The sequence below is a fragment of the Rhinopithecus bieti genome, unplaced genomic scaffold (genome assembly GCF_001698545.2).
Source record: "Rhinopithecus bieti isolate Rb0 unplaced genomic scaffold, ASM169854v2 scaffold_37314, whole genome shotgun sequence".
Lineage (NCBI taxonomy): Eukaryota > Metazoa > Chordata > Mammalia > Primates > Cercopithecidae > Rhinopithecus > Rhinopithecus bieti.
Window position 1 is genome coordinate 172,535 of NW_016816196.1, and position 13,009 is coordinate 185,543.

Here is a 13,009-nt window from a genome sequence, read left to right on the forward strand (position 1 = left end):
TAGTAGGGTTCAAGCAATTCTCCTGTCTCAGCCTCCCGAGTAGCTGGGATTTCAGGCATGCACCACCACACCCAGCTAATGTTGTATTTTTAGTAGAGACAGGGTTTCTCCATGTTGGTCAGGCTGGTCTCCAACTCCTGATCTCAGGTGATCCGCCTGCCTCGGCCTCCCAAAGTGCTGGGATTACAGGCATGAGCCACCGAGCCTGGCCTTTTCAGCCCCTATTCTTTCAATCACTCCCTCATTCAATTAATAAATATTAGATTTATTCTCTGAGAGAAACATGATTAACTGCCTCCCCCATTTCCACACTCACTTCTCCCTGGATAAATGAACACCACTTTTTTTCTGGGTGACAATGTGCCCCAGTCCTGTTCTCCACTTTCTAAACCTCTCCCCACAGCTAGGAATAGTCACGGGACCCAGGTCAGGTCAATGAGGTATATGTAAAATGGATTCTGAAAAAATTTTTTCTTTCCTGATAAAAAAGGTAGAGATGTGGCTGCCTTAGCCATTCATCCTGCTCCTTTTCTTCCTGCCTTAAATGTAGACATGATAGTTGGAGGGGCAGCAGCCATCTTGTGACTGTGACACTATAAGCCAACTCACACAGTAAAGATGGTCAAAAGGGATGAAAGAAGGTCAGAAGGTGTCCAGGTCTCTGATGACATCGTTGAACAGCTGAACTAATGCTAGAAACAGCTTACCTTTCAACTTCTTTTTTATGTGAGAAGAAATAAACAAACCTATTTGCCAGTGGTTCTCAACTTGGGTAAATCCCCCCTCCCCCTCCAGAAGACATTTGACAACATCTAGAGATACTTTTGATTGTCACAACTGCTGGGGGTGCAGGTGTTGATATCTAGCATGCAGAATCTAGAAAGACACTACTAAACATCTTGTAAGTCACAGGACAGCTCACAACAAAGAATTATCTGGTCCAAAATGTCAACAACATAGAGGTTGAGAAACTCTGGCTTAAGCCACTAAGAATGTTTATTTGCTATTCATAGTCAAATGTATTCCTGATTAATAGACTCCTTCATTCAGGAAACACTGGACACACACCATGAGCCAGATACCATAATATATGAAGTGCTAGGGATACAAAAATGAGTAAGATCCACACCATCCCTGTAAAAGTTCACAGTCTTGTGGAGCAGACAGACATGTTAGGATAAAAATAAGACTATATGTTCTAATACACAGATATCAACACCCAGTTGTGGGAGCACAGAGGATGGAGCAACCGCTAGTTTGGCAGAGTCCAGGCAGGCTTCATAGAGAAGGTGCCTGGGCTGGGGATTGAAAGGTGAAGAGAAGACTGCCAGAGGAAGAGGCTTTCCATCAGTGAAGAGAAGGCACAAAGGCTGACCATCATGCATAGGACTGGAGGGCCTGGTGGGGAAAAATGAGAATAGTCAGTTGAGACCAGTTATGGAAAGCTTTGTGTTCTGCGGTAGGCAGGCCTAGGCAAACCTACCCTCAGAGGTCCGAGGAAGCTGAGAGGCCAAAGAAAGAGGCTGACATATCCAGTTCCTTAAAAAGAAAGAAACATTTAATAGAGATTTATGAACAGAAGCCATGTCTGTGTCTAGGATGGCACTGGGACAAAATGGAGGATCCCTGGGCCATTAACCCCCTAACCCAGTGCTTATATACCATAGTAAAATGATATGAACAGGAGACAGGGAAACACTTGGTAGAAGAGTTTGGTTCCCTGGCAAAGGTCCCATCCTCAAGTCTGGATATCCCTGGCCCTAAATAAGGACAGGTATTCCTGTTTTTGCACCCAAAAAATTGCCTTTGGGCCCACTACATCCCCTATTCTGTACACATGCAAATCATGAACCCCAGGCTCCAGAGCAGACAAGGAGACAAGCAGACCATGGCAGAACAGCATGGCAGAGAAAGAGAGATAGAAGGAGCATCTAAAGGCCGAGAGGAGTTCTGCTAGGGGCAGTTGGAGAGGAGTCTGGCCACTGGACAGCCAAACTCCAGGGGAAGATCATCTTCCCATTCCATCCCCCTTCCAGCTCCCCATCCATCCCACTGAGAGCCACTTCCACTACTCAATAAAACCCCTGCATTCATCCTTCAAGTCCATGTATGACCTGATTCTTCTGGGACGTGGGACAAGAGCTCAGGATACAGAAAGCTATCACACTGGCCTACTGCCCCTGGGAAAAGGCAGAGGGTCCACTGAGCTGGTTAACACTTAAGCCATCTGCAGACAGCAAAGCTGAAAGAGTGCACTATAACATGCCCACTTGGGCTTTGGGAGTTGCAGACACCCCACCCCTAGACACTACTTGGGGATTGGGGCTGGAACCCAAAGCACTTGCCCCAGTTCCTGCACTTGTCCATCCACATGCTCCCCCTCCCACAGGTGGTTTGAGCAGTGGTGACTGAACAGATGAGCCACACCCTTGTTGCATATCCTGTGAGGGGGTCAGGGAACTCTCCTGTTTCAAAAGCAATGTGTAGGACAATCAAAGTGAGCCTCTCAGGGAAAAGCAAGAATGCTATGTAAATCTGTCTCAGGGCAAGATTTATGGTCAAGGTTGTTCTGACCTAAGGGCAGGATTTCTGGTAAGTAGATGCTCTTGCAGAAGAAACAGTAGATGAAATAAAAATCTTAAAGGCATTACTGGAACTGGGGTTAATCGAAAGTTAACATGGCAGGTTAACGTCCAAGATGGAATTGCTTTGGCCTCCTCACTTTGCTGAGCTAAAGGCTTTAGACCTTATGCTACAGACAACGAATGAGAGGCACAGAAGTTTTTGAGAGTGACATGATCACCTTGATATTTTTATAAATGTAACTCTGGTGGCAGTATAAAGGATCATGTAAGGTAAACAGAGACTAGAGTTAGTAAGGCACAAAGTGTAAGCAAAAATTCAGCTGAAAGATTAAGATTAGTATTCTGAAAGTATGGCAGGAAATAGTCAAAAGAAGAGAATAAGCTGGATGTGGTGGCTCACACCTGTAATCCTAGCACTTCGGGAGGCCAAGGTGGGAGGATAGATATCTTGAGCCCAAGAGTTTGAGACCAGCTTAGGCAACATAATGAGATCTTGTCTCTACAAAAAAATTTAAAAATTAGCCAGGCATGGTGGTTTGCACACGTCGTCTCGCGTTGTTTGTAGGCTGAGGCAGGAGAATTGCTTGAGCTCTGGAGTTCAGAGCTGCAGTGAACCATGATCATGCCACTGCACTCCAGCCTAGGCAATGGAGCAGGGTCCTATCTCAAACAAACAAAACACAAATAGAGGCTAGAAGAAGAGACCCTGACAAAGGGAAGTGACATAATGACATCCAGCACTTCTAGACTGGGTCCTAGGTGGGATAAGAACATCATGGGTGAGAAAGTCAGAGAACTGTGGCAAATGCAAGAAGATGAATTCAAACTGGGCCAGAATAGACTGGGTTTTCTCTGATCCCTTAGTGAAGTGGAGATGGAAACTTTTAAATAACCCGCAGTATGCTATGTGAAGTCATATTTGAACAAAACAAACAAGATAACCATCCTTAAGTGAAAACAATAGTAACTATATATATTCAGTTCTTATTCCAAAGTTAACATTCAGCTATGGTCAACAAAAATTTTGTTCCTACAAAATTCTAAATTAAAGGGCTCCTATAGGTAGGTAGATACCTGGGCTAAGGTGAACTTTTCTGAACTGTTGTCATTTATTCTAGGACACAGAATAGTTAAAACTAAGGGCAATGGATGACTATTGTTTTAGCCTATCCATCCCTCTCTCTTCTTCCTTTAACAGAGTCCTTTAGGCCATGGTTCAAGTGGGATTGACTCCATCCCTGGCAGTTGACCCAAGACCCTGCCAATCATACCCCTGGGCACAGTAATTGGCTCAAGGGTGGGCGTGTGATCCAGACTCAGACAATCAGAGTTCCTTGCATAAGAACTTGTAGAAACTCTCTTGCTGCTAATGTTGCTAAGCCTACAGAATGCTTTCTATAGGAGCATCCAGGGACCATCTTTGCCAACATGTAAGGAGAGCTAACCTGGCTCCTTATCACAAACTCAAAAGAGGGAAAAAGAAAACTGATACAAGGAAAAAGACGCTGGCTTGGTAAAACTGTTTGATTGCCTGGATCCGGACATGTCTTTGAACTTCCTAGTTTTATAAGCCAATATATCATCCCCTTTTAATTGTTGCTTCAACTAGTTTGAGTTTCAGTTACTTGTTATTGAGAGGTTCCTGACTAACATACCAAGTAACCAGCCTGCTTTCACAGAACGGTGCTTTCATAAAATGTATGTATGCTGTGTTAGGAAGCTCCAAGTGGTTTCTTTTTTTTCTGGATTATGAGCTGAGAGGTGGGGAGATGCAAGAGAAGAAGTTGGAAAAGGAAAGAGTCTTCCTTGTCCTATTAAGCTTATCTCTTTGGATTTCGAAAAAAAAATCATTTTTTGTTATAGAGAGAAAGGAGGCAAATTTGTTTAAAGTTAGCCTTTCAATGTATTAACCTCTAATAATAGCATTATCAAACTGGGTTAGAGCCTTATTTTAAATCAACTTTTTTTAGGTTTCTTACCTTTTATTGATAAAGAGCTACTATGACTTACCTGAAATCTTACATTCTATCAATCTAGGTTGTACATTACAGTACAAGTAAAACTTAACCTCAGCAAAGCCAGTTCTAGATATCTGTCATATATTTCAAAGAGCAAGGATCAAAGGGTGAGTCAAGGGATGAAAAAAGAAAATAGTGATGAAAAAGAAGTGGTAAGAGTTTGATTCAACTCAACAAATATTTATTAAACACTGGATTTGTGCCAGGCACTGCACTGGACAATACAGACATAAAGTGAGCTGAAGGTCAGGCATGGTGGCTCACACCTATAATCCCAGCAGTTTGTGAGGCTGAGGCAGGTAGACTGCTTGAGCTCAGGAGTTCAAAACCAGCCTGGGCAACATGGTGAGACCCCATAGCTACTAAAAATACAAAAAATAAGCCAGGCGTGGTGGTGCACGCCTGTGGCCCAGCTACTTGGGAGGCTAAGGTGGGAGGATCACTTGAACCCAGGGGGTAGAGGTTGCAGTGAGCCAACATTGTGCCACTGCATTCCAGCCTGGGCGACAGAGTGAGACCCTGTGTCACTATATATATATATATATAAACTTAACTCCATATATATATATATGGAGTGAGCTGAAAAATATTCCTGCCTCCCAGCGGGTTAAGGTTGAGATGAGAGGTAGATAATTGCTCTACAATGTAGTAAGTGCTACCAAAGAAGCTTATCAAAAGAGATCCTAACCCAGCCTGGGGAAGTCAAGGAGGGTATCACAGAAAAGTTAATGCCTGGTCAAAGGCCTAAGGAATGAGCAGGAATTGGCTTGGCTAAGACAACCGACTGAGGGCTTGGAGAAGGGAGATTTAGTCGACATAGCCTGAGCAAAGCACAAAAGACTAGAACAACCTGGGGTGGTTAGGGAACACCAAGTAATTCAGTTTTGGCTAGAGTGTGATCTGAGATGTGGGCAATGAAAGAAGAGACTAGGAAAGTAAGCAGGGGCCAAATCAGGTGGACTCCCCTACACCAGGCCAGAGCACTGCAGCTCACCCCATAGGGGCCTGGATGGTCATTTTAATCAAGGAAACAATATGCTCAGATAGGAATTTTACAAATTCTATTCTACTCTCTCTTTGGAGAATGAAATAAGCAGGAAGTCCACTTAGAAAACTGGCAAGAGGGTGAGCAAAAAAGTTTTAAAAGGTCCAGAAAAGATATAGAGAAAAGAATAGAGAGTCCAGAAATAAACCCTTAAATTCATGGTCCAGTGATTTTCTTTTTTTTTTTGTTTTGAGACGGAGTCTCGCTCTGTCGCCCGGGCTGGAGTGCAGTGGCGGGATATCAGCTCACTGGAAGCTCCACCTCCCGGGTTCACGCCATTCTCCTGCCTCAGCCTCCCGAGTAGCTGGGACTACAGGCGCCCGCCACCGCGCCCGGCTAGTTTTTTGTATTTTTAGTAGAGACGGGGTTTCACCGTGTTAGCCAGGATGGTCTCGATCTCCTGACCTCGTGATCCGCCCGTCTCGGCCTCCCAGAGTGCTGGGATTACAGGCTTGAGACATGGCGCCCGGCCAGTCCGGTGATTTTCGACAAGAATCCAAGGACAATTTAATGGAGGGAAATAACAGTATTTTTGACAGAATGGTGTTGAAACTGCTGGATATCCACATACAAAAGAATGAAGTTAGACTTCTACTTCACACCATACAAAAAATTAAATCCAAATGGACCATAGAGCTAAAATATAAGAGCTAAAGCTACAAAACTCCTAGAAAAATAATAGGAGTAAATCTTTGTCACATTGGATTAGGTGATAGCTTCTTAGACAGAATACCAAAAGTATGAGCAACAAAATAAAACATTACATAAATGGAACTTCATCAAAATTTTAAAATTTTGTGCTCCAAAGCACACCATCAAGAAGACAACCCAGGCCAGGCGCAGTGGGTCACTCCTGTAATCCCAGCACTTTGGGAGGCCGAGGTGGGTGGATGACATGAGGTCAGGTGGTCAGGAGTTCAAGACCAGCCTGGCCAACATGGTGAAACCCTATCTCTACTAAAAATACAAAAATTAGCAGGGCATGGTGGCAGATGCCTGTAATTCCAGCTACTCCGGAGGCTGAGGCATGAGATTGCTTGAACCCAGGAGGCAGAGGTTGGATGAGCCGAGACTATGCCAGTGCACTCCAGCCTGGGTGACAGAGCGAGACTCCATCTCAAAAAAAAAAAGAAGGCAACCCATAGAGTGAGAAAATATCAAAGTGACCAGTAGCTCATTAAAAAAAAAGAGAAAGAGAAAATATTTGCAAATTATCTATCTGATAAGGGACCAATATTTGGAATACATGAACATCAACAACATAAAGTGGGCAAAGGATTTGAATAAACATTTCTCCAAAGAAGATATACACATAACCAAGAAACACAGAAAAGCTGCTCAACATCATTAGTCATTAGAGAAACACAAATCAAAACTACAATGAGATGCCACTTCACATCAACTAGAATGACTAAAATAAAAAAGACAAAATAATAAATGTCGAGGAGGATATGGAAAAATTGGGACTCTCATAACACTGGTGATGGTAATTTAAATTGTGCAGCCACTTGGAACAGAGGGTTGCCATATGACCAAGAAATGTTACTCATAGGTATATACCCAAAAGAAGTGAAAACATATGCCCACTTTAAAAGTTATACATGAATATTCATAGCAGCATTATTCATAACAACCAAAAAGTGGAAACAATGCAAAAGTTCATCTGCTGATAAATGAGGAAGCAAAATGTAATATATTCATACAATGGGATATTATTCACCTATAAAAAAATAAAATACTGGTACATAGTACCAGTATTTACTTCATCCAACACCGAAAACATGCTAAGTGAAAGAAGCCAGACACAAAAGGCCATGTTGTACAATCCCATTTACATGAAATGTCAATAATAGGCAAATCCATACAGATGGAAGTTAGATTATCCCCCTTGGTTGCCTAAGTCTGGTGGGACTGAGGAGAAAGGGGAGAATGGCTAATGAGTTTGGAGTTTCTTTTTAGGTAATGAAATGTTCTATGATAAGATGGTGGTGATGTTTATACAACTCTGTGACTAAAAAGCATTGAATCGTATACTTCCTTTTCCTTTTTTTTTTTTTGAGATGGAGTTTCACTCTTGTTGCTCAGGCTGGAGGGCAATGGCACGATCTCGGCTCTCGGCAACCTTCGCCTCCTGGGTTCAAGTGATTCTCCCGCCTCAGCCTCCGGAGTAGCTGGGATGTACCACCACAGTACAGGCATGCACCACCACACCCAGCTAATTTTGTATTTTTAGTAGAGACAGGGTTTCTCCATGTTGGTCAGGCTGGTCTCAAACGCCCAACCTCAGGTGATCTGCCCACCTCGGTCTCCCAAAATGCTGGGATAACAGGTGTGAACCACTGCGCCTGGCCGAACTGTATACTTCCAAAAGATGACTTTTATCATATGTGAATTATATCTAAATTGAGCTGTTAATAATAAGAACAAAAGGCCTGGACTAAAGCTATGGAAGAAGGGATGAGAGATTCCCAAGGGGACGTTTTTGAGAAACTTTAGCAGGTAGTCAGCTGGAGGACCTGGTGATGGATTATTTAAAGAAAGTGAGAAGTCAAAGGTGACTCCTAGTTTCTGGAAGAGAGAGAGTAGAAGAATAGAAAGGAGAATGAAATGAAAGAGATACTAAGGCACCATGGTTCTCCACACCATCATGAGAAGAAATGGAAGATGTCAATGAAAGAAAAAAGGGAAGAATTTCATTTTGTTCAATGGTTAACAACTGTCATGAATCACAGCCTGGTAGATGCAGGTCTCTCATCCAGTGAGCTCGATTGGGAAGGCAAAAATCCCTGGAACACTTAGAAACTAAGTAAGCCCCGGGCATCTGCAAGTAATCCTTGAAAATCTTTAGAATGTGGGCTTTGTATATTCCTGCCTTCTTGTCCTGCAGATGAGGAAACATCTTTTAAAGAATGTTGGGTTACCTTCCAGATGTTATATACCAGAGGAGACGAGAATTCAGGTCTCCTTACTAAACTGCGTTATTTACTATAATACCTTCATAAATAAACAATTAGACTTAGCCCTATTCTTTATTTTTTTTGAGACAAAGTCTCACCCTGTCGCCCAGGCTGGAGTGCAGTGGCACAATCCTGGCTCACTGTAACCCCCGCTTCCTGGGTTCAAGCGATTTTCCTGTCTCAGCCTCCTGAGTAGCTGGCATTACTGGCATGCACCACTACAGCTGGCTAATTTTTGTATTTTTAGTAGAGATGGGGTTTCACCATGTTGGCCAGGCTGGTCTCAAACTCCTAACCTCAGGTGATCTGCCTGCTTTGGCCTCCCAAAGTGCTGGGGTTACAGGTGTGAGCCACTGCGCCGAGCCTGACTCAGCCCTATTTTTTAGACATTTGCCAGAACACATCCCAATACATGCAGTTATGTGTTTGCCCGCTGTAGACCTTCTGAGAGACTATGCATCGCAATCCATTGACCATAAAAACAATAAATGCTTAGATTGGTTTTCTATGATGTCCCTCAACAATGAGGCTCCAGCATTTCCAGGTGGCCTTTTTCATGCCTAGTCAAGAACATAAAGACTTACATTTCACCTGGCCTTATTGATGAGAGGATGTTGGGGACACCCTCTTCATCAAAGGCTCTATGAGTAGGAGATAAGGAAGCGCACTTCCAAGTCATTTTGCCAGAAAGCTCAAAGAGAATAGGGGCAAGAAAGTATTTTAGGTTTGGCCAAGCCTGCAGACTTGGGTAATGTGGGGACTGGGGAAGTCTTTCCCCTTTCTGGAACCCAACAACATGATCCCAAGAATACCACCAGGTGTATACTCGGTGTTTCAGTCCTGAATGCCGGAAAATACAAAAGTATAGAGTAACATTAAATGAGTTTTTATCTTTTATTTACCTCCATTTAATAAACCTTGAATGGCTCTGTTTCCTGTCTTTGATGGTCCTGTCTGCATATTTCCTGCTAAGAGTTTACAAAACAGCACTCTTGAACAGGAAGATAAGAAGTGTACCTATTTGTCGAATAACATCAAGGGAGAAAACTGCTAACTCATCCATTTTGTTAAGTTGTTCAAAAGGCTCAAAATACCAATTAACTTGCTGGCTCAGAAATCTTTGATATCCTTAGATTTACTGGCATTTTGAAACTCCTGTTCATACTTGCCTAATGACTTTCTGATTATGAACAAAGAAGTGCCAATCTGTTCAGCATTTGACCTGTTTTCTTAAATATTTTTATGTATTCAAACATTGTTACAAAAAATACTTGACTAGTCAAATTCATGTGCTAGTTTTTTTCTTGTTCCACCTCTAAATTTAAGTGGAAAAAAGAAGCTCAAAGACACTTAAAAAAAGAAAAAAAAAAAGCCATTTCGTTCTTATTTTAATTTAAAAGCTCCTCTCATTGCCAAGGAACTTTTTTTTACGCCCTTCATCTTTTCATGGAATTTAGCAGAGTTTGGAGGACTTGATCAAAGCAAGGCGTACTGTATTTTAGGACCGCAGTCCGTCGTGCGCTGAGAAAAAGCGTGGGAGAGAGAGAGGAGATGACCTTGGGCACATGTTTCAGAGGTGGAGGTAAAGAAGGGGACACTAAAGATGGCTTAAGGAGTGAGGCAGATTCACAATGTATTTTTTTTCTTTTTTTTTTTCTTGTTTGCCTTGTCTTTGTCAGGCATACAACAGATTTCAATATTCCTCTCCAGGCATCCTCAGACAGCAGTGCTTCTCAGAGGTGTTTTTTTTGTTATTGTTTTCCTTATTTCTTCACAGAAAATTCTACTTGTAATCACATTCATACATAATGTCTATGGCAGTTGTTCAGAAAAGAGCAGCATTTCATTCTTAGACAAAGACACTTCTGGGTTAAGAAAGTGCCATGCAATTTTTTTCAATAAATATTGATTGAATGGACTGAACTGAAGAGATTAAAAGCATGGATGCTGAAACCAGACTGCCTGGGTTCAAATCCTGGCTCTACATTGACCAGCATGAGACCATGGGAAAATCACTTACTTTCTTTTGATACCCAAGTTTTCTCACCTTTATGTTTTGTAAAATGGGGATAATAATAGAGTCTAGCTTATAGAATTTTTCTATGGATCAAATGAGATAACACATTTTAAATAGTCCCCTAAAATGTCCTGTACTCTTAGGATACTTTAGGTGCTATATAAATGTTAATTATTATATTATATCACGCCAGAACCTGGAAGAAGAACTGGTGCTTGGGTGCATTCCAATCCACCAGAATCTGGGCCCACTTATGGAGGGATACTTTCATCATAACAACAAAACACCTGGAGAACTTGAGACCTAAGGATTTATAACATATAAATGTATATGGACATTTAAAATAATGTGATCAGAAGGAAGCTTAACATGACTGCTGGATCACTGCAGTTTAGTGGAAGCACAATAAAAATTCAACATTCAAATAACTAAATGGTAGCTGGCAACTAGCCAATTACATACTTGGAGGAGAGTGGGCAGGAAGAACAATCTTAGGAAACAGGAATGGCCAGAGTAGAGCTACATTTACAAGAATGCATTCCCAAAGGTGACGGTCTGACCTTTTCCCAAATTCTTCAAAGAGGATGCGGTGGGAATAGCCCTGGCGGCGGATGCTGACTGTCTCCAGAATCCCTGTGGAGCGGAGCTGGGCCAGCACCCTCTCTCGGGAGAACTGCAGGGCCTCTCGGTCATCATTGGGTTTAATGCAGCGCACAAAGTGGGGCTGTCCAACCACCATTTTGGAGAGCAGGTCCATCAGAGAATACTACCAGGGAGAAAAATGCACAAGGAACGAGGTTACCACCAATGCAATGGATAATTACAACACAGGCCTGCAGAAGCCTCTAGAGCAGTTTGAGGCTCACAGACCTTTTAGAGGCAGAACATGAAATCAGCAATAGGAGATAATAATATAAGTTCTACTTATAGCCATCTGCAGATTCAAAAACATTCTTTAAACATCACCTAGTGCCAGGCAATATCCCGTATGGCAGAAACTTAGCTAAGAACATGCTCTAGGCTATCCTGTAATTCCACTGCCAGAACTAGAATGCTTGTCGCTGGTATTCCCAGGTGACATTCCACAATCTGTATCTGTAATTTAAAACGTCCAGCATTTCAGGAAGGGGCAAATTGCTTCTTCAGCCTAAGAACCACCAGATAGTCTAAGCAAATCCTACTGATACGATTGGTAATAAGGTAGTGGGACAGAAAAGAAAAATACAAAAACAAGGCAAAGAAAATAAGAGAAGTATTCAAAATGAAGGTTATGGTGACTATCAACTAACATACATCAAGCAGCTGGTACAGGGCTCTCATAGCAAGAGGGGAGGAAGGACATGGAAAAATCAGAGGGGTGCTTGTGAAGGGGGCGACCTCAGTTGTTTCTGAGGGGCATCCACTGCTGGAGCTCTTCTGGGCACACCTTCAGGGGCTATTATAAGCCAAAGGAAATCAGTTCCATTATTTCACAATCACTGCTCCTACAGATCAAAATTGGTGTTACCTAGCTTACCAAGGTAACTTGTTTTTCAGGGTTAGCATTTGTGAACTGGTATTTTGAGAACACCAAACTGGTTGGTATGGGTATATTTCTGAAAAACCATAAGCCAGAGGCTTTTCTGCTGATAGGGGGCCCTAAGATCTTGAGAATCATTTCACAGAGTAAATAGAGCCACTAAATCCAGTGGGAAAATACACACAGACACCAAGGGTTACCAGGAGGATGATATGGTTTGGATGTGTGTTTCCTCCAAATCTCATGTTGAAATGTGACCTCCAGTGCTGGAGATGGGCCCAGTGGGAGGTGTTTGGGTCATGCGGGCAGATGCCTCATGAGTGGGAGGTGTTTGGGTTATGGGGGCAGATTCTTCATGAATGGCTTGGTGCTGTCCTCATGGCAATGAGTGAGTTCTTACTCTATTAGTTCATGCAAAATCTGGTTGTTTAAAAGGGTATGGGATCCCCCCTCTGTCTTGGTCCCTCTCCGTTCCTCCCTCTCTTGCCATGTAACATGCCTGCTCCATGAGTAAAACCTCACCAGAAGCCAAGTAGATGCTGGCACCACACTTGTACAGCCTGAAGAACCGTGAGCCAAATAAACCTCTTTTCTTTATAAATTATCCAGTCTCAGCTGGGCCTGGTAGCTCATGCCTGTAATCCTAGCACTTTGGGAGGCTGATGTGGGTGGATCACCTAAGGTTAGGAGTTCAAGACCAGCCTGGCCAAAATGGCAAAACCCTGTCTCTAGTAAAAATACAAAAAAATTTTGCTAGGCTTGGTGGCACGTGCCTGTAGTCCCAGCTATATGAGAGGCTGAGGCAGGAGAATCACTTGAACCCAGGAGATGGAGGTTGCAGTGAGCCAAGATTGCACCACTGCACTTC

General features: G+C 42.8%; 1 protein-coding gene across 1 annotated transcript in view; it reads right to left on the bottom strand.

Moving 5' to 3' along the window:
• The window catches only part of MYO3B (myosin IIIB), a gene marked incomplete at its 5' end in the record, with an annotated part of 364,721 nt that overhangs the window by 73,582 nt on the left and 278,130 nt on the right, over positions 1-13,009 (bottom strand). Inside the window, one exon of the mRNA XM_017854464.1 lies at positions 11,183-11,388. Within this exon, the coding sequence (XP_017709953.1) occupies positions 11,183-11,388 (206 nt within the window). The remainder of the gene's footprint in view (positions 1-11,182; positions 11,389-13,009) is intronic.